This window comes from Camelina sativa, chromosome 9 (genome assembly GCF_030686135.1).
Source record: "Camelina sativa cultivar CO46 ecotype springtype chromosome 9, ASM3068613v1".
NCBI classification, from domain to species: Eukaryota; Viridiplantae; Streptophyta; class Magnoliopsida; order Brassicales; family Brassicaceae; genus Camelina; species Camelina sativa.
This window is the reverse complement of record NC_141888.1, coordinates 10,418,791-10,444,433: the sequence shown is the minus strand read 5'-3', so window position 1 is coordinate 10,444,433 and position 25,643 is coordinate 10,418,791. Positions and strand designations below refer to the sequence as shown.

The window sequence follows — 25,643 nt, the reverse complement described above, 5'->3', positions numbered from 1 at the left end:
TCCAAAGCCCATGAATCTTCTTTCTCCAAACATCAGATCAGAAACAGAGTAAAAATTGTGTAGAAACGAAGAAGAAGAGGAGAGAGAGAGAAAAGAGAGTCAGTAAAGCCAAGGAAACAATACGGAGCAGAGAGGTTTTGGTTGGTGAGTGGGGAGAGAGAATGTTGTATGGTGAGTGTACGTACGGAGGGAGAGGAGGGAGAGGCAGAGGCCTTCACGTCCAAGGCTGAGTTTGTCTCCTTTTGTCGTTTTTTTCGCCATTAATATGCAACAGAGCCTCAAAACACTACTATGTAACAACTATGCATTTGAATAATGTGATGTCCTAGAACATTCAGACTCCCTCAACGGATTAACATCAACATAGCAAAACAAGTAGAACCATAAACAACAAATGAAAATGTTTAAACTGAAATTTAAATCAAATAAATATTAAACTGAAAGTGTTAAACCAAAGTATTAATCTGAAAGTATTTAAGAAAAGTATTAAACTGAAACATTAAACCAAAATATTAAAATGAAATGGAAAGCTGAAAACATAAATCTCAAGGTCTAGATGTCTCTTCAACCAAATCAAGCTTCATCATCAACAATGGATTGGAAAGAAGGTAATGTCTCATCTTCATCAAATTCTTCATCCTCCTCTACATATGGCAAAGTAATAGAAGAAGGTCAAGGTAAATTTATATCACTTGAAAGTTACACAATCAATACCAAATTGTGAAAATCGTTTTCTTACCATTTTCATAGGCTTCAAAACCTTTTAACCAATTGCAGCAGCATATTAGTGCTTGAACATTCTTTGGGAGAAGACGGCTTCTGTACTTGTTCCAAACTCGAGCTCCAGAAGATTCAGATGCTATTGTTGTGATTGGTATTCTAAGGAGGTCGCAAGCCATTGACGCCAGTTATCCATACCGCTGAGAGTTATCTTTCCAATATTTTAAAATATCCAAACTCTCATACTCTATCATGTCTATCGGCGGATCATCTAGATACATTTCCAAAGAAGACTTTCCACTAGTAACAACAGCTTGTTTGCGGAAGTTAATAAAATCCTGCAAATATATAAAACTAATCTCAGTATTCAAACAAAAAAAATTAACAAGATGATGATTACGTAAAAATTAACAAAAACTTGTAATGATTAACTAAAGTTTACGTAACTAAATTGTAATGATTAACTAAAGTTTACGTAACTAAAGTTTACAAAAAATTGTTAACAAAAAATTAACAAAAAAAATTAAAAAGGGTCCGTAACTAAAGTATCAAACCGAAACTGAGAATTAGTTTTCATAGCCTACGTAAAAGTTTTCATAGCCTGAGAGAGTGAGAATTTGAATACTTACATTATAGTTGCCAAAACTCCCTTTTTTCCTCCATTCTCATCAGTTTGATGATTAGTTTCACGTGTCTCTGTAGAAGATGATGTGAAAATGGACTTATTCTCATAAGATTCAAAAAGAGTAGCAAGCTTACCACGCAAATGTTTAATCTTTATCTCAGCAGAACCCTTGTCGTTCTTTTCAAAACAATAATTGACCAGTGTTAGCTTCAACCTTGGATCAAACACTGTAGTCATTGCAAAGACATCACTAACCTCTTCCCAATACTTATCAAACATTTCTCTCATTGGAACAATCATACTTTTGATAACTTCATCTTGATTCTGTGAATTCGATATCAACCAATTGTTGATCTTCCAAACTTGCATGAAATACAAGTTTGAAGTTTGGATATGTTGAACATGAGCTCAGATTAGTGATTTCATCAAAAGGCTCCAAAAACTCACAAATCTGCTTCAATCGGTGCCATTCAGCTTCTGTAGGATGATTCTTGTAGTTTCTCCCATCAATGACTTTCAGATCACCAAAGGCAGCTCGATACTTGAGAGCCCTATCAAGCATCTTGTATGTTGAGTTCCATCTAGTTTTCACATCCATAATCAAGCCCGCTTTCAACTGTAGACCAACCGCTTCAACACACTTTGGAAACAATACCTCACGTTTTCTAGAAGCTTGTACATATCTAATACTCTCTTTGATCTTTTCCAATGTATCACCTATATCTTTCAGGTCAATCTGAACAATGATGTTGAGAATATGTGCTGCGCATCGCACATGAAAATACTCTCCTCCACACAACAAATCATTCCGCAACATAAGCTGAGATTTCAGAATATCTTGTGATGTGTCATTGTTAGTAGCATTGTCTAACGTGATGGAAAACACTTTTTTCTCAATTCCTCAATCCTTCCACTTCTCTAGAATTTCCATTGCTATGTTCATACCTGAATGTGGAGGCGGAAAAGCATAGAAAGCAAGACTCTTGCTGTTTAATTTCCAGTTCCTGTCAACATAATGTGTTGTTAGACACATGTAGCCCTCATGAGTGATTGCAGTCCACAAATCAGAAGTGAAGCTAATCCTCCCTGGAAGGTGAGCTAATTCTCTCTTTAAATTCTCTTTCTCGTTCTCATTGAACTTGTAAACATCTGCTGCAGCTGTGTTCCGACTAATAAACTTCACATCTGCGTTCAAATACTTCCAAACTGATCTAACTCTCTCATATTCAACATAGGAAAATGGGAGATCATGCTGAATGATACACTTAGCTACCATTTCGCGAAAAACCATATGATCTATCTTCCTAGCTTGTAACTTTGCTTCAGAGTTGAGCATCACCTTACTAATATCAACTTTACTAAGCCGAACCTTACAAGTTTCCATATGATGATTGTAAGAATGTGTACCGTTCCTGTGTGAATTGTAGGCATAATCCCTCTTGCAGTGATTGCATTCGTCTCTGTCTTGAAGTTTTCCATTAATAGTCTTCTTAACCACTGTAAAATGCTCACAACAATCTGCATACTGCTTTCTCTTTGTCGGTTCTGTTGCTGTAGCTTTCCCTTTTCCTTTATCTCCTACGACATTGTCATGTAGATCATCATCATCATCATCGATATCAATTGCAGCCCTTTTACCAGATTTTCCTCCATCAAAGTTATTCTGCTTTCTCTTCTTCGGTACTGATGATGTTGTCTTTCCTTTGTCCTTTTCAATATCATCTACATCAATATGAATTGCTGCTCTCTTACGACTTGTAGATGGCTCTGCTCCATCAAACATATTATGTTCTTCTTCAGCGTTTGCAGTATCAATTACTCTTTGAGACTCTAAGTCTATTGATCTCAGATCACAAGAATCACTTGAATCCTTTACAAAAAAAAAAAAAACCAACTGAGATATCATATCACAAGAGTTTTTATGATTGAGGTTTTGACAATAGACAAAAAGGAACAATATAGCTTACCATCACGATAGACTTTGAGGACTGGATTCGTGTGTCACAGCTCACAGGGTTTGGTGTGTCTCGGTGAAGTCTCGATGAAGTCGTGTGTTGGCATAAACCATTTAGGGTTTTCAGCTTTTATACAAACTCTCGACGACTAAATCTTCTAATATCTAGTTAGTATTTACTAATTACTAAATATTTTTTTTAATTATCTTTCAAAGCTTCTAGGTGTGTCATAAGGTTTGGTTTAAACTTTAAAACAAGCTAGACAGCGGTTACCTGTAGGCTGCAGCCACACCAGAGTTCATGTCCCATAGAGCCTTGAACTGCATCCTATACGAGGGAACAAAACCAGTAAGAACCAAGGAATTAGTAGAAAGGAACCGACCAAGGTAATCAGTATGAGCTTAACAGATATATATTCCACAAAAACCTTTTTATCCACCTGCAAAAATCATAACACACCGATAGAAAAAACACTATAAGCCAGCTAACCAAAGCTCAATAAATGAGGACTGTTGCCCCACCAATGAGTCCCTCAGTTTTACCACACGAAACATCCCATACCTGATAAAAACAGTAACTTTCTGATTTGTTCCCTCGACTGGTGGACCTATTCTGATTCTAAATAATCTATGGCTACACAGTTTGCAAGGACTAGGAAAATAGAATTAAAATTGCTAATCTCCCAAATCTACTTAGTTTGAAAAAGAGAAAATAAATCTATAAACAATCAATGAGACGCATGACAGAGAAAAAGAAATACACTTACCGGGTGCTCCAAATGCTAACTGAGCAGCATTAATTTCTGCTACAACAGACTGAAGTTCTACAATAGCAGTTCTCCTATCGTCAGGCAAGGTACCATTACTCAGTGCCGGCCCACCCCTAAAGCAGGCAAAGCAGCTGCTTTAGGCCACATCATATAGTAAAATTTTTAGCTAAACATATATGAGAGATTAGGCAGCTCTGTTGGATGTGTATTATGCAATTATGTTGTAAGTCATGGGTTCAAGCCTTCCACTCTGGTGGTTTGTTTACAGTTTTTTTTTTTTTTTTTTTGCTTTTTATTTATAGGTTTTGGTTTTTTTTTTTTTTTTGGTTGGAATAGTCAAACATTTTTAAAATTTTATTTATTACTTTTTGGTTTAATTTCCGTTTTTAACATTAAAATATACCAAAAAAAAATTGAATTACTACAAGATATTATAATATTCAAACAAAACTAAAATTTTATACAAGAAAATCAAAATCACTTCTTCTCCTTAATCTTTATTTTATTATAATAATACATTATTACCAACTACTTTTGATTCACAATGATGTCTACCGAGTATTTGCTATAATAAAAGTTAGAAAAATTAAATTTTAGATTGTTAGTACATTTTTTTCCATGTTTTCAATTATATTTTAGCACTGTAGTGAAAAAATTAATTTTATATAATAAATAAAATTATTTTTCTATGCTTTAGGCCACCAAAATTCAAGGACCGGCCCTGCCATTTTCTATGCGATCCAGCAGGCGTAGAATGTAACTAGAAAAATACACCAAATAAAAAATCCAACCCTCGTTAATAAATTTCTCGAACACTTACAGGCCATAATAGAAATGATGTCCACATTAGATAAAGGAACTTGCTATATCTCTCCACTCGTAGTACATAATAGAGAAGAAACCGTACCTATCTTCATTTGAAGATTGATTGTCGCCAAAAAACCATTCCAACAACCCCCTGCACAATTTTGTAAAACAAGTTAAGAACAAGTCATGAATTACAAATATCTTATGAAGCTCTCTGCCACCTATACACTATCACTGACTCTTTACAACTTTGAGAAACTATTATAAATCATAGCGAAATCGACACCAAGCCAATGCAAAAAACAGACTCCTCTTAAAAATTGCAGCCATTACGATCCAAACCAAAAAAGCTTAACAGCTGAATTAAGCTCACAATTAGAGAAAATATTCACTTTATAACGGGAAGCCAAATCCATATCTCTTTTAGCCAATTCCATAAAAATTACCTGAAACAATAGAAATCGAGAAATTTCAACCAAAACTGAAGCAGCAACAATGCAAAAATTGAGAAGACATGGTAAGTAGGACTGTCAAGAACAGAAGAAGAAGAACATGATTACCCGATGTTCCATCGGTAGAGATGTCAAGATGAAGATGAAATCATCTGACCATAAAAAATCAGTTGTAAATCTCTACCGATGGAACATCCTTCATCTTCTTCTTCTGTTCTTCGTCTTCGTCTCCACTCTCCACATATCGATGGACCATCGGGTAATCCGCAAAACCGAAATCCGCGACGGGCATGCCCGCTTGAATCCGCCGATCAAACAGGTCATGTCCGCTATGCCTGCAAAATTTTGGGCTTCAATGAATAAGCCCATGCCCGCTCTGCTTGGCCTCTTATTGGGCTATGCCCGCGGACATCTGGCCCGTTTCACACCCCTACTTGTGTATAGCCCAGTAGATGGGAGGATTGCCTTAGTGAGTGTTTATAAAATACTCATGCATTGCAATTTGTGTTTCTGGTGCAGGTAAAGGCAAAGTGTGATCGTGAAATCAAGGCGATGAAGAGGAGGATGTTCTAGGGATTCGATTGGATGTTGTCTTGCATGGCTAGGTTGCTAGAGTTGAGTCATTAGAAACATTGCTAGGTTGCTCGTTCCATGTTTTCTGATGATTGGTTATTTGGTTATGTTATGAATATTGGTTATTTATATTTATTGGATATAGATATTGTTATTCCGCTGTTGAATGTGATTGTGGTTAGGTGGCTAGTGGGTATGAGACCACTAGTTGTAGTTTATTTATTATATTATATTTATTATTTATTATTATTAAAAAAAGGGTTGGGTCCTTTCAGATTAGTATCAGAGACCTTACGGTTCTAGGTTTGGGTTCACTAGGCTTTGTGTTGTAGATGTTTGGGATTTGCATGCTTTGATTGATTATGTGATTTAGTCAATTTTGTGTGGCATAGAGTCCTAGAACATCCTCTTCGAGCCTATTGTGTGATTCCACTGTGAGTTTATGTTTTCTGTGTTATAATAGAAATTTGCTTGATTAGTCTTCTGTTCATGGTAGTGCAGATGGCTAGAGATGATGCTGTTGATGGTCGTGGTCGTGGATGCGGACGTGGTCGTGGACGCGGACGTGGTCGTGGTAGGGGCAGAGTCCCAGAGGGTAGTGAGACCGAGGATAAGAGTGTGACAGTTGATGGTGTTGGCGAGTTGCAGGGTATTCCGGGGGATTCTGTGAGTGTGGCCGGAGGGAGCGGTTTTGATGCTCTAGTGGCCGGTGGTGATAAGGTCCCGGGTGTGGGAGTCCCAGTGGGTGGAGTCCCTAGTGCAGACTTTGCGGCTAAGCTAGCACAGTAGTTGGAGCGGTTGCCACTAGTGGTACCGGCTCAGGCTCAGGTAGTGCCACCAGTGGTGGTGGAGGAGCGGCAGCCAGTGGCTGCAGATGCAGGAGCACATGGGTGGTATTTGTCCATGGTCAAGGAGATGAAGGGTCTTTTCACTGAGTGGTTTTCGGGTGGTACAGACCCTACTATTGCGGATGCGTGGAGAACGAGTGTGGAACGTAACTTCCATACTCTGAGATGTTGTGAGGAGTTTTGGATGGACATAGGGGTTCACCATTTGAGTGGTGATGCTGAGGTGTGGTGGAGATCAGTGGCTGCTAGGAGCGTGCGGAGGGAGATGACTTGGGCTGACTTCATCTTGGAGTTCAACCGCAAGTATTTTCCTAGAGATACATTAGATCGGTTGGAGCTGCAGTTCCTTTAATTGTCTCAAGGGACACGGTCAGTGCGGGAGCTGGACTTGGAGTTCAGTTGACTTCTTTGTTTTGGGGGTCAGGCTATGGAGCCTAAGGAGGCCCAGATAAGGAGGTTTATGAGGGCTCTTCGTGATGACTTGAGGGTCCATTGTAGAGGACGTAGTTATGCTACGCGTGCAGAGCTGATTGAGACTGCAGCAGAAATTGAGCAGGATATTTGGGCACAGTCAGTGGCGGTTAGTCCAACAGTTCAGCCTAGTAAGGCTCAGCATCATGGAGGTTCTAGCAGGGGCGGCAAGCCTGTGCAGGGAACCAAGAGGAGGTGGGAGGCTACGCAGACACAGAGTGACGGGGGTTGCTTCAAGTGTGGGAGCAAGGATCACAAGTTTGCTAGCTGTCCCAAGAGGAGTGCTTTGACGGCAGGTGTAGTGACCCTCACCTAGGGGTAAATTTTTGACGTGATTTCGAGTCCAAAAGACCGAGAAAAAGAGACAGCAAGAAGAGCTGGAAGTTAGATGAAGGAAAGTCCGAGAAAAGTGTAACGGACCAGGAGTTGTCCGAGTCGTCCGAGACGTACCGCCCGTACCGTCGGAGACGTATCACCCGGCAATCGCCGAGCAATGCCGAGAGTACCGAGTACTCGAGAAAGTGTCGAATACTCGAGGGAGAGTACCGAGTACCCAAGAAAGTGTCAAGTACTCGAGAGAGTTACCGAGTACTCGAGAAAAGTGTCGAGTACCCGAAGAAAGTTGCCGATGGATGCCGATAGTTGCCGAGAGAGCTGCCGAGGACCGACGATGGTCAACCAAGAGTAGTAAAAGTCTTCCCCACCAAGAATCACTTAAGTCAAGGAAGTTAAGTGGATTAATATATTAATCAAGAAGGCTTAGTGGAGTTAAGTGGGTGAACATTTTATTCAAGAAGACTTAGTGGGGATTAGTGGAGGATTAAAGAATTCCAAAGACTTAAGTGGAATTCAAGGTGTTGAATCAAGGAGCTTCCAAGTGTTGAAGTCCCTCTAATACGGAGAGTGCATGCGACTCCCATTGGCTGTCTCGACCGCGCACTCGTTCTATAAATATGCTCCCATTCCTTTCATTTTCGCAAAGAGAAAGAAGGGGTAAGTTGAGAGAAAATTGGGAGAGAAAGAAGAGAAGGAGAGAGTGTTTGCAAGAGAAGACTATCGACCAAGACCATCAACGTTAGATCGATAAGTAAATCGATTCTAACCAAAGGGGAGATCCGAGTTGCCGCGAGAAGAGCTTCATCAAAGGAGATCATTCGTCGACGGTTTACTGTGAGTTCAGGCACATATTTGCATCGGCTTAGATGGAGAGTTAAAAACATCCATCTAGTGCGCGGTTTTTGCATGTTGTATGTAGATGCATTTACTTGAAGTTCTTTTATGTTTTCTTGTTTAAATGCATGCATGGTGAGGTTATGCCAGTTACTAGGTCGAAATGATCTAGTAACAGAAGGCGATAATTGGTTGAGTTATTGGTAAGAATATGGGTTTAAGTCCCATATAAACTCAAGTAAGATCTTCGGTGAGATCTTAAAACGGTTTAGTCCGCGAGAAATTCCGGCTAAGAGTTGTAAGATTTGGTAGTGCGATCCATCCTGTTCCGTGCCACATGCAGCCGTGACATGCAACCCATGTTCGTGTGTGTGCAGGGTTGGTCACGAAGAGCTCGGAGGTTACTGGGCTCGCTACCCTGGCCGAGGCTATCTACACGACAGTGTAATTTTGGCTGATATCCAAACGCTTGCCTTTGTGGTTGCGATTTGGAGAAATCAGGAGGGGTTGGGGAAGAGGGATGCATACCGGGCCCAATAAAAATTAAACTTGTTAAAAACTGTTGTTTTATTTCAAGTTATTTTATTGCATGTTGTTGCATATGGTTGCATGTAGTTGCGTTTATTGGTAGAGTGATTTCTGTTAGCTTGGTAGCTTCCGCATGTCATCTCTATTGATTGTTGAGACGTTTTGCTTGCTTGCTTGTTAATCGCTTATGCTTGCATGTTGTTTATCAGTGCTTGCTTGTTGCATGTTTATGTTCGCATGTTGTTGTATTTGCATGCATGTTGATTGTTAATGGGGAATTGGGGTTTGGGATTTATTTCTCTGCAGGAACCCTGAGCTCACTAAGTAATCTTAGATTACTTATGATAATATTGTTGTTCTGCAGGTGACCCTAGAGGGAACTAGAGGGCGTGGTGAACGATAGGGCTCCGGAGTAGTTTTCTTTTTGGTGTCTATTGTAAAATAAAAGTATGTTTATTTGCGAACCAAACTTTGGCTCTATGCCTTGTGAACTATTTTGTGTAATCGGTTGTGGAAACTTGGTTAAATTTTAATGTATTCGTATTTTCTCTTAAAACGAGCGGGTCGTACTGGTATAGACTTAGTCCGGGTCGGCCCAACGCACGGCGTATCCGTAGGGTTGCAAAGCCTGAGGGATATGTCGTGTGGTCGGGAACCTCGCCGAGGGACTGGCCGAAGGGCCTGATTCGTTCTCGCACCCGGCCGGACCTTTGACGAACGTTCCCATAGTAGCGCTCTGGGTGCCGTCCGATGGCCTGGGTGGTCATAGTACGGTTCGGGGGCTTTACAATGGTGGTATCAGAGCATGGTTATGATGCTGTTTAGGACTCGCGGTTTCAAATGATTTATCGAGTCAAATGGTCGCAATAGACACTTAGGATAATCCGGATCGTTCATCTCTTAGGGTTAGATGGGATTAAGTAAACCCTTTGTTGATCGTGGATGCAGATGTCTCGTCAAGGATACGAAAGAACTAGATTGACGTATCGTTCGCCGGACACTGGGAGGGGTTCAAGTTAGCAGTTTGGTCCGGAGGGAAGAGTCGTTCCCAGACATCTATGGGCCGGACATGTTTATGCCGGAGTGGTATGTACCTGGCGCGACGCCAAGATACACACCAGCGGGTTCAAATCGTTTTAGTACGGCGGAGAGTATGTACCCGCCAGGGTTCTCACCGTTTGGACCGCACGCCGCCTATCCAACTCAGAACATGCCAAGGGGAGACCAAGCGCATGGAGAAGGACCGAGTGAGCAGAATGTTCCGGAGAGCCAACAAACGCTTAAGATGGTCCAAGACGTCTTGAACCATATGATCCAGCAGCAGCAACAAGACCAAGCAAACTGTGTAGCAGAGGATCCATCGGATCAGTTTCTCAAACGAGTGATGTTGTTACGGAACTTAGGATTTCGTAAGTTCAAAGGAGACCCGAATGTGGTGTTAGCAGACGCATGGATAAAAGACTTGGAGAGTAACTTCGAGATGACCAAGTGTCCAGAAGAATTTAAGAGACCGGTAGCAGTTTCCTTCTTGGAAGAAGATGCTAAGGCATGGTGGGACATCGTGGTTTCCCGTTATCGATACCAGACCATAACGTGGGGAATCTTTAAGCGGGAGTTTGAGTTAAAGTACTTCCCGCCAGAGTTACGTGACCGATTGGAGAGTCAGTTTGCAGTTAGAACAAGGTAAAATGACCATTCGAGCATATGGGAGGATTTTTACAAGACTTCGAAGGTACTTGTACCAAGGAAATGATGACGAGTTAGCAATGGCCCGGAGATTCTTTAATGGACTCAGGCCAGATATTAGAGGAAGGTTACACGCTGTAACCTACCGCAGCGTTGCGGAAGTGGAAGAAAGAGCTGTGAGTGTGGAGGAAGCCATCGAGATAGAAAAGGAGATTGCAGCTCGGGAGAAAAAGAAGGAACCAGTCGAGCAGACTAAGATTGTGAACACCCGAAAGGTGAATCAAGTGGCAGGACGAAATTGGGGCGCAGGTCGCGGGAAGGTTAAGATGAATGTTAGCCAAGGAGGCCGTAATGTGAGCAACATGGATCCGAGGGGATGCTATGTGTGCGGGCAAGTTGGGCATTTCGCTCGTGCTTGTCCAACTGTGGAGGAGACAAAGGGTAACAATCTGTCGACCGTCACATGTTTCTACTATGGCGAGTTATGACATTATGCAAACTCATGTCCATCGAGGCCGGCCAAACCGAACGCCCAAACTGTGAACCGTGCCCAGGCAGCGAATCAAGTGAAGGAACCCCCAGTAAAGAAGCAAGCAACCCCAGCAAATGGTTTTGTTTTAGGAGTAGAGCCACCTAAACCTCCACAGGCCGCGAAGGGCCCTATAACAGGTTTGATTGGGTTCTAACTCTCTTGTGATTGTTAGTGTTTGGTTGTGTGTTTTGTGTGGTGAGTTTAGCATTGCATTTTGTTATGTTTGCTTTGCGTTTACGAACATTACTTGTTGGTGGTAACCCCACACATGTACTGTTCGATTTGGGAGCGTCGAATAGCTTTGTGAATTCCGAAGTAGTTGACAAGTTTGGAGACTTGTGTGAGGAGGAAGAGGTGAATATCAATGTCTACACTGCTGGTAATCAACCACCGCTGAAGACAAGAAGATGGGTCAAGGAAGTGTCGATAGTCTTGCAAGATACGAACCTCCCGGTAAATCCATTGGTGATGCCATTGGATAGGTTTGATGCTATTCTGGGAATGAATTGGTTATCGGAACACCAAGCCCATATAGACTGCAGTAGGGGCAGAATTGTGTGTGAAAATGGAGGGAGGACCCCTCTAGTTTTCAATGGGATCAGCCCAATAAAACGGCATACTTCGCATCGGCAGTAAGGATTGGAAGATCGGTTGAAGAGGATGAAGTCTATTTAGTCACTCTAACCGCCATGGGAGGAGAGGACAGAGAAGGCATGGGAGTTGAGGATATTGCCATAGTCAAGGACTTTGAGGACGTGTTTAGGCCATTGGAAGGATTGCCTCCACCTAGGAGCCATCCTTTTACCATAAATTTGGAGCCCGGAGCTACCCCAATTGCTAAGGCACTGTATCGCATGGCACCAGCCGAGTTGCGGAAGTTGCGGAAGAGAGTTATCTTCCAATCCTTCCAATGAGCCCGCACCAGCCTATGCTTCGCGGCAGTTGCGGAAGCATGAGGGCAACTATCCTACTCATAATTTGGAGATGGCTGCTGTAGTTTTTACCCTGAAGATTTGGAGATCTTATCTTTATGGTGCAAAGGTACAGGTGTTTACAGATCATAAGAGCCTGAAGTATATATTCACTCAGCCTGAGCTGAATTTGAGACAGAGGCGGTGGATGGAGCTTGTGGCGGATTATGATTTGGAGATAGCCTATCATCATGGTAAGGCTAACATAGTTGCAAATGCTCTGAGTCGGAAGACAGTAGCTTCGGCTCAGGAGCAGGAGATGCAGTCTCTGGTAGGAGAGATCAGTGCGTTGAGGTTGTGTGCAGGTTTTCTATTCATCTAGGAGCGACTAAGATGTACCTTGATCCCAACAGGTACTATCACTAGGTCGGGATGAAGAAGGATGTAGCTAGTTGGGTCGCGAGGTGCAATGTGTGTCAGCTAGTGAAGGCTGAGCATCAAGTTCCTGACGGGTCGCTGAAGAGTCTACCCATTCCTCAGTGGAAGTGGGATATGATTACTATGGATTTTGTGGTAGGATTGCCAGTGTCTAGGACGTTTGATGCTATTTGGGTCATTGTGGACCGGTTGACTAAGTCAGCATATTTTTTGGCCATTAATAAGACTGATGGAGCAGCGGTCTTGGCTAAGAAGTATGTGAGGGAGATAGTCAGGTTGCATGGGTGCCAGCGAGTATTGTGTCTGATAGAGATTCTAAGTTCACTTCAATGTTTTAGAAGGCATTTCAGGCAGAGATGGGCACTAAGGTTCATATGAGTACAGCTTATCATCCCTAGACAGATGGACAGTCAGAGAGGACGATCCAGACACTGGAGGATTTGCTGAGGATGTGTGTTTTGGATTGGGGTGGCCATTGGGCAGATCACCTGAACCTGGTAGAGTTTGCTTACAACAACAATTATCAAGTGATGTTCATATAATTTACCTTATTTTCCCTTAATATATTCACATCTTTTGCATCTTTTCCTATCCATTTTGTCCATTACTGTGTCGCTTTAGGACTGTTCATGCATTAGAGTATAGTTGCATTGTATTTGCATATTTTCTTGCATAAACAGGTGATATTGGAGCCTAAGGAGCATGGAAGCAATGCTAAAGAGGAGTGAAGCTATCAAGAGAAGAAAGCAAGGGAGTTAGAGCTGAAGTACCAAGGTCCGGAGTTCCACTCGACCGCCAACTCGACCTGACACTCGACCGTGTGCGGAGAGGGACTCGACTGAGTGGAAGGAGCAGAAGAAAAGCCAACTCGACCGGTCACTCGACCGAGCACCAGGTCGAGTTGACCGAGCCTCCTAGCTGTTTTGTCTTTTAGCATTTTTAGGGCTTCCACTACTTTTCCTATAAAAGGACCTTGTACCCTTCAGCCACCAGGAGTCCAGCTTTTTAGATATTCTCAAACCTAGTATTTTACCCTTTTGGGAATTTATGTTTTTTGCACTTTTATTTTCTTAGATTTCTCTTCTACTTTTGAAGGAAAACAAGAGATTCCTTGAATTTTGTTGGTTTCATAACTTTCAAAATATTAAGAATTCGAGTTTGATTCCTTCTTCAATATTTTAGATCTCTGTTTTCTCTATCTATTTATGCAAGTTTTGTTATTTTCCGGGTTTATGATTTCGTTGTTCATCATGTCTGATTGTGAGTAGTTTGCTTAGGATCTTGAGGATGGGTATGCTGGATTGTGGTTGAGGTTTGTTTAGCTAGGTCAAGCTTGATTGTTATAGATCTCTTCTAGGCTAGATGTACTCTATGCTGATACTATAACCGAGAGGGTAGGGTTTGATTTCAAGCTTCTTAGCATCACACCAACGTCTAGGTTGCAAGATAAGGCTAGATCTAGCGATTATCATTAGGTATGCTAAGAGATTAGATGTCTTGTTTGATTTTTGACATTAATGATCTGTTGCTTAATGCTTGCTTGTATAAGTTCTTTGCTTTGTGAGAACAAATCTAGAAATATATGAGCTTGATTGTTTTTGCCATGAGAGTGGATTAACATGTTCTAGGAAGATCATTGTCTAGAGATTAGCTCAAGTTGTTTGAGATTTGTTAACCAAGTTAGATGACCACAATCATTAGTCCATCCCATGAATCCCTCCTCAAGACCTTCCTTGTCTATTGATTTCTTAGTTTAAATCTTGTTGTTTGGTCGTTGTTTGATTCGTTTTTGTCTTGCTCTGTTTTATTGGGTTTGCTTTGTTTCTCGTATTTGTCCGACTCGACCCTGTACTCGATCTACACTCGATCGAGTGCTTGCTCGAGCTCATCCCCAGAATTCTTGTTTATGCTTTGTGTTTGTTCTGTCTCAATTCCTGTTTCATCTTAGTTGCATTTCTGTTGCATTCATTTAGTTTCCTGTTCATTACTTGCCTTGCATTAGTTCATTACTTGTCTTGCATATCTATAGTTTCTGTTTCATTGCATTGTTGTTTAGATCATCCTGCTCTCTTTACATTTAACATCTATCTTAGTAGCTTTTACTTTCTGCATTTTACATTTCATCAATAGGTTGTTAGTGACAAACATCCTTCATATTTGGCTTGACTTAGACATATATGCACATCCTGATTGCTTGCAAACATTCATTTAGGGTTGACATCTCTTATACTACAGCAGCATAAGGGTTATTGTACTCGCGCCTGTTGATGCAAACAAGGTCCAATGGTCATCACAATCTTCAGAGACTCCTTGATCACATCAACCGACCACCAAGGGACCTGAGACAGCAGAGAACAAGAGTCTATCAGGAACAAGAACAACAAGTGCTAATGGAGCAACAAGATCTACAAGCTCCAAGGGCAAGAAACACTAGTACTGGAGATGCACCAAACACACATAACCAAAGATCTGGTATTGTGCCTCCTACAGTAGCAAACAACAATTATGAGATCAAGAGTGGATTGATCTCTATGATTCAAGCCAACAAGTTCCATGGGTTGCCAATGGAAGATCCCCTAGACCACCTTGATGAGTTTGATAGGATATGTGGCCTCACAAAGATCAATGGTGTGAGTGAAGATGGCTTCAAGCTTAGGCTGTTCCCTTTCTCACTTGGAGACAAAGCTCATCTATGGGAGAAGACACTTCCAACTAGAGCAATCACAACATGGGATGCTTGCAAGAAGGCTTTCTTGGCCAAGTTCTTCTCCAATGCTAGAACTGCTAGATTGAGGAATGAAATTTTTGGGTTTGCTCAAAGGAATAATGAGAGCTTTTGTGAAGCTTGTGAGAGGTTTAAAGGATTCCAGACTCAGTGTCCTCACCATGGCTTCAGCAATGAGTCCCTACTAAGTAGTTTGTATAGAGGAGTTCTCCCCAAAATCAAAATGCTTCTTGATACAGCCTCAAATGGTAACTTCCTTAACAAGAATGTGGAAGAAGGCTGGGAATTGGTTGAAAATGTTGCTCAGTCAGATGGAAACTACAATGAGGACTATGACCGAATAGTAAGGTCCACCTCCACTGATCAAGAGGACAAGTACAAGAAGGATTTGAAGATGTTCAATGAAAAGCTAGACAAAATCCTCCTTAGCCAACAAAAGACTATCAACTTAATTGGTGAGGAAGAGTGTCAAGTTCAAGAGGGGGAGGGAATTTGCTGAGCTCTGTTATATGCAAAACCAGGGAGGATTCAAAGGCTACAAACAAGGAGGAGGGTTCAAGAACAACAACCTCTCCTATAGAAGCACCAATGTAGCAAATCCCCAAGATCAAGTCTATCCACCTCCACAGCCTCAACAGCAAACCAACTATGCTCCCAAGCAGAAACATCAAGTGTTCCAGCCTCAATTGTGTCCCCTCCAGGGTTTCAGACTAACCAAGGCCAGAAACAAGACTTAAGAGCAATGATGAAGCAAATGTTGATTGGGCAAGCCAATGGAAAGATTGAGAAGGCTAAACAATTTTCTGAGCTAAACCAAAGGCTCACATCCCAGTATAATGATCTTAACATGAAGTTTGAAGGTCTCAATTCTAGAGTGAAGTATATGGAGAGCAACCTTGCTTCTACTTCAGCTCCCAAGCCTACTCAACTCCCTGGAAAAGCTGTTCAAAACCCAAGGGAGTTCACTGCAAAAGCCATTCATATCCTTGAAGAAGAAGTCACTGAGGACAGTGAAGTTCAATATGGGGAGGATTGGTCATTTCTTGAAGTTCAGAGTGAAGTTTGTGCAAAGCAGACTGAATCCGGTATTGCACTCGACCAGGAGCTCGATCCAGCACTCGACCGAGTGCCTGATCGAGTGGTCGATCGAGCTGAAGGATCAGAAGCTTTCAAGCCTGCTATGTACATTCCTCCTACTTACAAACCGCCTCTACCATTCCCAGGACGTTTCAAGGCACAGAAGCTTAATGAATTAAGGGAAATCATTGAGAAAAAAGAAATGTTGGCTTTGCAACAAGAGGATGTGAAAGCTTTAAAGTAAGAGGTTGTGATTGAAAAACATGAGGAAGTGATGGCCATACAAGAGGTTATCATTGCTTACCAAGAAGAAGAGAGAGGACCTGCCTTGGAACAATATGATCCATATCCTCTCTATAAGGATTTTTTGCTTGAATTGTCAAAGAAGAAGGCTCATGCTCAAGATGAGAAGGATCTTGAAGACCTTGGAGGAGTTATCATCCCAATTAAACTTAAGGATCCAGGTCCATTCTATCTGTCTTGCTCACTTAGCTATCTTCACTACAACCAGTGCTTATGTGACTAGGGAGCATCTATCAGTGTGATGCCTTACTCTATAGCACAAAAGCTTGGGCACACTGAGTTCAAGTCCACCAACCTTCACATATGTCTAGCTGATGGATCAAACAGAGATGTGGTTGGTAAGTTGGAAAACATTCCAGTCAAGATAGGAAAAGCAAAGATTCATACAGACTTTGTGGTTCTAGAGATTGATAAGGAGCCTGAAGATCCTATCATTCTAGGGAGGCCATTCTTAGCCACTGTTAGAGCTGTTATAGATTTTAAGGATGGTCTTGTGACCTTGAATATTGTTGAGGATATAACCATGAAGTTTGACATCTATAACCCAACCAACCTTCCTACCATTGCTGATCAACCTTTTACTATCAAGGACAAAGGTGGTCATGAAGGCTTAAGTGAAGTGGCAACTGCAAAGGCTAAGCCCTCTCTTCAAGAGGAATTAGTGGAAAAGCTCAAGAGTTCAGTTCAAGAGTTGAATGAATTGGTGAAGGATATCCAAGTTAGGCTAAGCAAGAGGTCTTTGAAGAAGGCAAGACCAAGGCTCAAAATCAAGAAGAAATATGGTTTGTGTGTTAAGGGTGAAGTGATCAAGGGTCAACTTCACAGTGATCAAGAGGTGCCAGGGAGGATTTCATCACCTCCTTGGTATCTAAACCAAGCCTGAAAAGGCAACCAAAGTCAAGCTTAGTGACTTTAAACAAGCTCACTAGGGAGGAAGTCCCTAAGGTATCATTGTAAATAAGCTTTATTTTCCTTGTAGTTTTGATTTGTTTTCTTTTATGTTTGTGTTGGGCAGGCTTTTCAATGAAAGTCTAGATGGGTATGGAGAAATTTGGACTTGGGGAAGTAGATTCGCAAGCCCACTCGACCGGCCCACGAGAGGTACTCGACCGGGTTGTCAAAGAACTAAAGCCCACTCGATTCCCATTTCTCTATAATGATCGAGTGGAGGGAAGAAAAAGAAGAAAATTTTAAATTTTCAAACTTTGGTCAAGGAGCTCAACCACGTGCGGTCGAGTGTGGGGTCGAGTGGCAGCAAAAAGTAGTTCAAAGATTCCCATTTCAAATTTGAATGGTATGGACGCTCCACCCTTGTCTCCTTGTCCCCTTAGCTTCTTTATATAGAGCTTACACGATCCTATACCTCTCACACTCTCTCATCTGCTCAAAACAACTAAATCCAAGTTTAAAATCTCTCTCAAAGTTCATCTTTTTGCTCAAAGCATAGCTCTTTTGTTTTTGGGTCACTAACCTATTAACCTTAAGCTTTGAGTCTATCCCCTTAGCTTCTTTAAATAGAGCTTGATTCGATCATATACCTCTCACACTCTCTCATTTTCTTAAAAACAAGTTAAAATCAAGTTTAAATTCTCTCTCAAGTTCATCTTTTTGCTCAAGCCTAGCTCTTTTAGTTTTTGGGTCACTAACCTATTAACTTTGAGTTTTGAGTTTATTCCTTCCAAGTTCTCTTCAAAAATGTCTTCAAGGATCACAAGAATGTCTCAACAAGTCGCTGATCGCTCTCCAGGCCATCGTGATGCTCACCTTGCATCAAGGAAAGAAGCTGCTAGAAGCACTCGACCCACCACTCGAGCAGGCACACGACCGAGTGCTAGCTCAAGTAGGCGGTCGAGTTAGGTTGCGAGAGAGAAGCATCAGTCAGCTGAGGAAGACCCTGAGCGAACTGAGAGTGAAGAAGAGATGGAGTTCACTCTTAGGGAGCACATTAAGAGGCACAAGGCCAAGGGGAAGAGCTTGATTGTCTAGAAATATATGAGCTTGATTGTTTTTGCAATGAGAGTGGATTAACATGTTTTAGGAAGATCATTGTCTAGAGATTAGCTCAAGTTGTTTGAGATTTGTTGACCAAGTTAGATGACCAGAATCATTAGTCCAGCCCATGAATCCCTCCTCAAGACCTTCCTTGTCTATTGATTTCTTAGTTTAAATCCTGTTGTTTGGTTGTTGTTTGATTCGTTTTTGTCTTGCTCTGTTTTATTGGGTTTGCTCTGTTTCTCGTATTTGTCCGACTCGACCCTGTACTCGATCTACACTCGATCGAGTGCTTGCTCGAGCTCATCCCCAGAATTCTTGTTTATGCTTTGTGTTTGTTCAGTCTCAATTCCTGTTTCATCTTAGTTGCATTTCTGTTGCATTCATTTAGTTTCATGTTCATTACTTGCCTTGCATTAGTTCATTACTTGTCTTGCATATCTATAGTTTCTGTTTCATTGCATTGTTGTTTAGATCATCCTGCTCTCTTTACAATTAGCATCTATCTTAGTAGCTTTTACTTTCTGCATTTTACATTTCATCAATAGGTTGTTAGTGACAAACATCCTTCATATTTGGCTTGACTTAGACATATATGCACATCATGATTGCTTGCAAACACTCATTTTGGATTGACATCTCTTATACTACAACAGCATAAGGGTTATTGAAACACCTTACACCCCATCTGTTCATCATCATTCATTCATATCTCATCCATCCATACCACACAACCATAAAAAATAGTCTTTCATCATACGAGTATTGGGATGGCTCCTTATGAGGCTTTGTATGGGAGGCCATGTCGTACACCGTTATGTTGGACTCAGGTGGGGGAGAGGAGCATGTACGGGGCAAATTTTGTTCAGGAGACCTCAGAGAAGATTCGGGTTCTCGGGCTGAACATGAAGGACGCTCAGGATAGGCAGAGGAGTTATGCTGATAGGAGGAGGAGATATCTTGAGTTTCAGGTAGGAGATAGAGTGTACCTAAAGATGGCCATGTTGCGGGGTCCAAACAGGTCATTGAATACGAATCTCTTTGTTATTCTGCTTATCTTGTTGGCATGTTCGTCTACCGGAAGCTTAAAGAACGGATTTGCTGGTGGGTAAAAATTTGCTGCCGCAAACTCGGGACCAGACACTGATTTGCCTTCTCCACGAGCCAAAGCAGCCCAGGACCGAATAAAAGTCGAGATGGAGGCTGCATCCGCGATTTTGTGGCTGATGCAAATTCCTATGGCCATGCCACCACATGAAAAATAAGTCGCCTTCACAAGCAGCATAGGCCATGTATTTGCCGCCTCATAAGGATTTTCGATAACGTCAAGAGGAAGTAACTGTTGGATTGCTTTAAAATCCGGAGATCTCAGGACATCAGAGAGAGGACAGCTATTGACACGAGCATCGACGAAAATAGCTCCTTCATCATTACAATCGATGGTGACGCCGTTGATTCTGCCGGCAAGAGGGTAGAATTTGGTCAAGGTTTCGGACAGAGAAGCCTTGAGTTTGTTGGAACTGTGTTCTGGAGAAATCAATTCATCTTTGGTGTAGAAGAGAAAGGCCACTGTGTAAACCGGAGGGAGGATGTGATCATAAATAGAGAGTTGGAGGGTTCGGAGATCATTTGGAGTTGTGGAAGATCGTTTTATGATTTCTTTAGCGATTGTTTCAACCTTCATCATCTCCATATCGATTCTTCTTTCTTTTGTTTGTTTACAAATATATGGTTCTCTGCCTCTCTTAACACTTAGAGATGTACTCCTTTTATAGAGGTGGTTTACTAATAGGTAAAATTATTTAAGCATCACTAACTTTTGGAAAAGACTCTTTAACTTATTTTCTTTTTCTTTAGGGATTTCTTTATTAGGACTAAAAATATGGTATGCAACTCTTTTGAGATTGTTTTTTCCTAATTTTTCTTATATTATTTAAGCAAAATACTAATAAAAATAATAATTAAATTATTATGTACTATTTTCCAAAAATGAAAATCTCTGTATTTGAAGTAAAGTCCATATTTAGTTAAGAAATCCAAATTTATATGATTTGATAAACCATTTATTCTAAATTTAATCACCAAGATATCATATACATTAATATGGACTTTACTTCAAATACAGTAATAGGTGAAATTATTACTACGGCCAAATCATCACTGACTTTTGGAAAAGACTCTTAACCTTTTCCTTTTTTCTTTAAGGATTATTTACTAAGACTAAAAATTATGGTATGCAACTCTTTTGAGATTGTTTTGTCTTAATTTTTCTTATGTTGTTTAAGCAAAAATATAATTAAATTATCATGTACTATTTTCCAAAAATTAAAATCTCTGTATTTGAAGTAAAGTCCATATTTAATTAAGAAATCCAACTTTATTTCATTTGATGAATCATTTATTCTCAATTTAATCACCAAGAAATCATATACATAATTCAAATTTGGAAACAAATAAATATTAGTTTATTTTCATAATGACTATTTATTTTTATTAGATTACATGGTATGAGAAGTAAAAGAAATTTGCTAAATGACAAAAAAAGTGGAGTAATAAAACATTAGGCCATTTGTTAAATTTATTAATCTAATATCTTTTAACAGACAAATTTTTTTTTTTTTTCGTTTCATTAATGGCAATTAGTTATGAGTAGATACACTATATAAAATATAGGGAATTTCAAAAATATCCCTTTTGCAATACCATTTTTCAAAAATACCCATTCTTTCAAATTTTACCACAAAAGCCACTAAAAATTTGCAAATTTTCAAAATTTGTGTGTAGCCTTATAAATATATACACTAATTACCTTTATATGTGTGTAATTTTTTATATATATTTTATAAATACAGTATAAATATATTTTAAAAGTTTTTAAAAAACCTTTTATAACTGTTTAAAAACCTTGCAAACATTTTAAAAACCTTGTAAAAACATTTTAAAATATTTTAAAACCTTATAAATATTTGGATCGTGTCTAGAGGTAATAGTTATTATCAAGAAGTACCTTGTGAACCATATAAAACTTTATAATTTTTCATATTTAAAAAGGGGTATTTTTGAAATTGGATAGATGAAATGAGTTTTTTTGAAAAAGGGTACACCAAAAGAGGTATTTCTCAAAAATTCTCTATAATATAAGCATATATTTATTCTAGTTAACTATGTCCACTGTTATTTAATTTAATGAATTATTATTTTAGTTTTAATCAAAAATAATTAGTTTACAGAACTCTAGTTTTGTAACATAGGAAACAAATGGATTTCTTTTCATCAAATGAATATTTACTGTTATCAGATTACATTGTATTAATTATACTAGAATATGACCCGTGCTAGAGAGCACGGGTTGAAATTCTTTCCTTTTGTTTATTTGGTATTTTTTATTTAAAATATCGTATATGTGATTTTTTTTATTTGTTTTATAATGTTTTTTTATGGAATACTATGGCATGAAATCATATACTGAATATGACTTATGAAAGTAACATCTTTTATGTAAGATATATTCTAGTATATCTAGATTTTAACCCGTGGTATAACGCGGATTAAGTTGTGTGATAAAAAAACAATTTTTGTTTGTTACTTTTATTTGATTTGTTTAGTGTTTAAAATTATATATTGTATATTGATTGCTAATTATATTACTTAACCTATAGTATAGCACATATTAATTTTAGGACAAAATATATAATGTATGTTTGTCAAAATCATCGTGACCTAGAAAGCCTACCAAACAACATTATTTCAAACTTAAATTTTGTAACACCCGCAAACCAATTTTTGGTATTTTGGTAAGGGTGTCGATCGACACCCTCTAGTGAGGCATCGATCGACACCAGTTGTGGCCGGTTTGGTCGGTTCAATTTTAATTGTCCGGTTTGCGGAGTTGGTTTAGGAAAAACCCTAGCTCGGGTTTTTAAGGGGGGAGCTCGAGTTTTTCTCCTCTCTTGGCCGCTTTTGTCAAAAACAGAGAGAAAGAGGAGGAAAGCTTTGTTCTTGAGTTCCTGGGAGTTTTTGTGAGATTTTCTTGCTGTTCTTGGGAGATCTAAGGCTGGGAAGGTGTTAAAAGCTTGCTAGGAGTGAGGGAATTCGTCCTTATTGGTCAGAAACTTCCTGCAAAGAGGTGAGTGCATGACCATGGCTTATCTAAGCTAAGATCTTTAGATTCTATGTGATTTGGTGCTTATGTGGTTGTTTTCTTTGAGTTCTCTATGATATTTCGTTGCTGTCTGGGCTGGGTTTGGCTTCTGGGAGTGCAAGGAGCGGATTGGAGAAGCTTGGAGGCGAGATTTGGAGTTTCTGATCGAGGGGAAATCGCTGCTCGGCATCGGTGTCGGTCGACACCAGTTGGGGTGTCGGTCGACACCAACGCGAGGACGGCTCGGGACTTTAGCGAGTGTCGAACGATGCCATGTGGAGGTGTCGGTCGATGCAAACTAGGGTTTCCGGGAGTGTCGGGCAGGGTGTCGGTCGACACCAGTTTGGTGTCGGTCGACACCAGATGTTCAGTATGGATCGACACCATCTGGTGTCGGTCGACACCCCTTGTTCAGTTACGATGGACGTCGCATGCTTTGTATATTGCCTGGTTTGTTTTATTGGTTGTTGTTTGTGGCATGTAGAGATCTTATTGCTTGTGTGTATAGCCCAGTAGATGGGAGGATTGTCTCACTGAGTGTTTATCAAATACTCATGCATCTCAATTTGTGTTTGTGGTGCAGGTAAGGGCAAAGTGTGATCGTGGAATCAAGGCAATGAAGAGGAGGATGTTCTAGGGACTCGATTGGATGTTGTCTGGCATTGCTAGGTTGCTAGAGTTGGGTCATTAGAAACATTGCTAGGTTGCTGGTTCCTTGTTTCTTGTTGTTTGGATTGATTATTGTTGATGATTATGGTTATTGGTTTTTATTGGAGTATTATTGGATATTATGTTGGTGTTGTTATTTCCGCTGATGTTTGTTATCGTGGTTAGGTGGCTAGTGGGTATGGGACCACTAGTTGTAGTTCTAATTATTATATTATATTTATTATTATTATTTATTAAAAAAAAAAAAAGGGTCGGTCGTTTCAAATTTGATCTGAGAAATCATTTTTTTGAAATTTTAACTTGTGCTCTAGCAAGAAATCATATTTCTTGAAATTTTTTCATATTATAGTGACATATCATTGACCCGTGCTATAACAAATCAAATTAGAGTTTTTATAATTTTTAACTTTTTGATCTATCATATATTTATGATATTCTTAAAAATATCAAATTAAACTATTTTTAAAGATTCCAAATTAAATTATTTAAAAGGTTTATTATAGGGGCATTCTCAAAAATGCCCCTTTTTCCATACCCCTTTTTAAAAATACCACTTCATGTTGACCATTTTTAAAACTACCCCTCTTTATATACAAAATGACCAAATTACCCTTTTTTAGTGACACCAAGAATGTACAGTCATCAAAATCGAAAATATTTTCCCGCCAAAAAAATTTCCCGCCAAACTTTTTTTTCCCGCCAAAATCGAAAATTTTTCCCGCCAAAAAAAAAGATTTTCCCGCCAAAAATATTGAAATTTATATCTTTTAAAAATATTGTAAACGCTTTTAAAAAACTTTTAAAAGCGTTTACAAGGTTTTTAAAAAGTTTTTAGACACATTGTAAACGCTTTTAAAAACCTTGTAAATGCTTTTAAAAAGCTTGCAAAGACTTTTGAAAAGCTTGTAAATGCTTTTAAAAGGTTTTTAAACACCTTATAAACGCTTTTAAAAACTTTTTAAAAGCATTTACAAGGTGTTTAAAAACCTTTTAAAAATCTTATAAAAACTTTTACAAGGTTTTTAAAATCATTGTAAAAGCGTTTACAAGGTGTTTAAAAACCTTTTAAAAATCTTTTTAAAAACCATTTGAAAACCTTTTAAAAACCTTTTAAAACCCTTTTAAAACCTTTTAAAAATCTTGTAAAAGCGTTTACAAGTTGTTTAAAAAACCTTTTAAAACTCTTTAAAAAATCTTGTAAAAGCCTTTACAAGGTGTTTATAAGGTAGAAACCTTATAAAACCTTTTAAAAACCTTGTAAATTTTTTTTGGCGGGAAAATTTTTTTGTCGAAATTTTTTAACAAAATTTTTTTGACAAAAAAAATTTTGGCGGGAAATTTTTTTCGAAAAATTTTTGGCGGGAAAATAAGTCGGAAATTTTTTGGCGGGAAAATTTTGTTTTTCTTTTTATTGAATAAAATAATTTTCATCTAAGGGTAAAATGGTCATTAAAAATTAAAAGAGGGCAAAAATAAAAATAGCCAGAAAAGAGGGTATTTTTGAAAAGGGGTATATCAAAAGGGGCATTTTTAACAAATTCTCTTTATTATATTGTATAAAACTATACAATTCAACAAAAGAAATATATGAAATGAATTTAAATATTCAAATTTTTACCTGTTACTCAGTCAAAATTTTCTGATAAAGTTAGGTAAGACTTTTTTTATAGTATAATCGGAAATGATTTGTAATGTATGGAGGAGTAATTAATTTCTATTAATTTCTGAGATTTTTTTGTCTATATATGGTTAGTTAAATATTATTTGAGAGTTTATTTTATTCTTTGGGATATCTTTTTTAAGAGGAACATAATCCTAAATCTATATAAGCTATCAAATAATTAATCCATATAACCTATCAAATAATTAATCTTAATTATAACCTATATTAATATTATACTAGGGTTTAATCCGTGGTACACCGCGAGACAATATTTTTAATTTTAAAATTTTAAAATTTATCTTGTATTTATTTTTTATTTTATTTTAAAAATATAAAATTTTTATAGATATTTGATATAAGTATTCAAAGTCTAGGAATTTTGTAGTGTTTTCAAGGTTTTAATCCGTGTGGTATATGTATAGTCTAGTAATACATTTATCTCATGGTACACATCTAAAAGTGTTTAAAAAAAAAAATTCCACTTAACTCCCTATATGGGATTAATGCCAACCCGTCTCATCAAAATCAAAATAAGTTTTTGTGTAAAAAAATAATAATCAAAATAAGTTTTTTTATCAAGTTTAATTA

General features: G+C 39.0%; 1 protein-coding gene, 1 non-coding gene and 1 pseudogene across 2 annotated transcripts; all 3 read right to left on the bottom strand.

The window, feature by feature from the left end:
* Window positions 1–529: 529 nt before the first annotated feature.
* LOC104715168 (zinc finger BED domain-containing protein RICESLEEPER 2-like) lies at window positions 530–5,620 on the bottom strand (annotated as a pseudogene).
* Window positions 5,621–15,271: 9,651 nt separating this feature from the next.
* LOC147938033 (small nucleolar RNA R71) lies at window positions 15,272–15,378 on the bottom strand. The gene has a single exon (XR_015567603.1). It is a non-coding gene; the product is annotated as a small nucleolar RNA R71 (small nucleolar RNA).
* Window positions 15,379–19,190: 3,812 nt separating this feature from the next.
* Window positions 19,191–20,342, bottom strand: LOC147938032 (BAHD acyltransferase At5g47980-like). The gene has a single exon (XM_087467708.1). It carries the CDS (start codon window positions 20,273–20,275, stop codon window positions 19,550–19,552), a length of 726 nt encoding a protein of 241 aa, XP_087323834.1. The 5' UTR covers window positions 20,276–20,342; the 3' UTR covers window positions 19,191–19,549.
* Window positions 20,343–25,643: the final 5,301 nt, after the last annotated feature.

What these genes read in the sequence shown, in the direction of transcription:
- LOC147938032 (XM_087467708.1), bottom strand. Translation starts at nt 20,275, where the DNA reads ATGGAGATGATGAAGGTTGAAACAATCGCTAAAGAAATCATAAAACGA.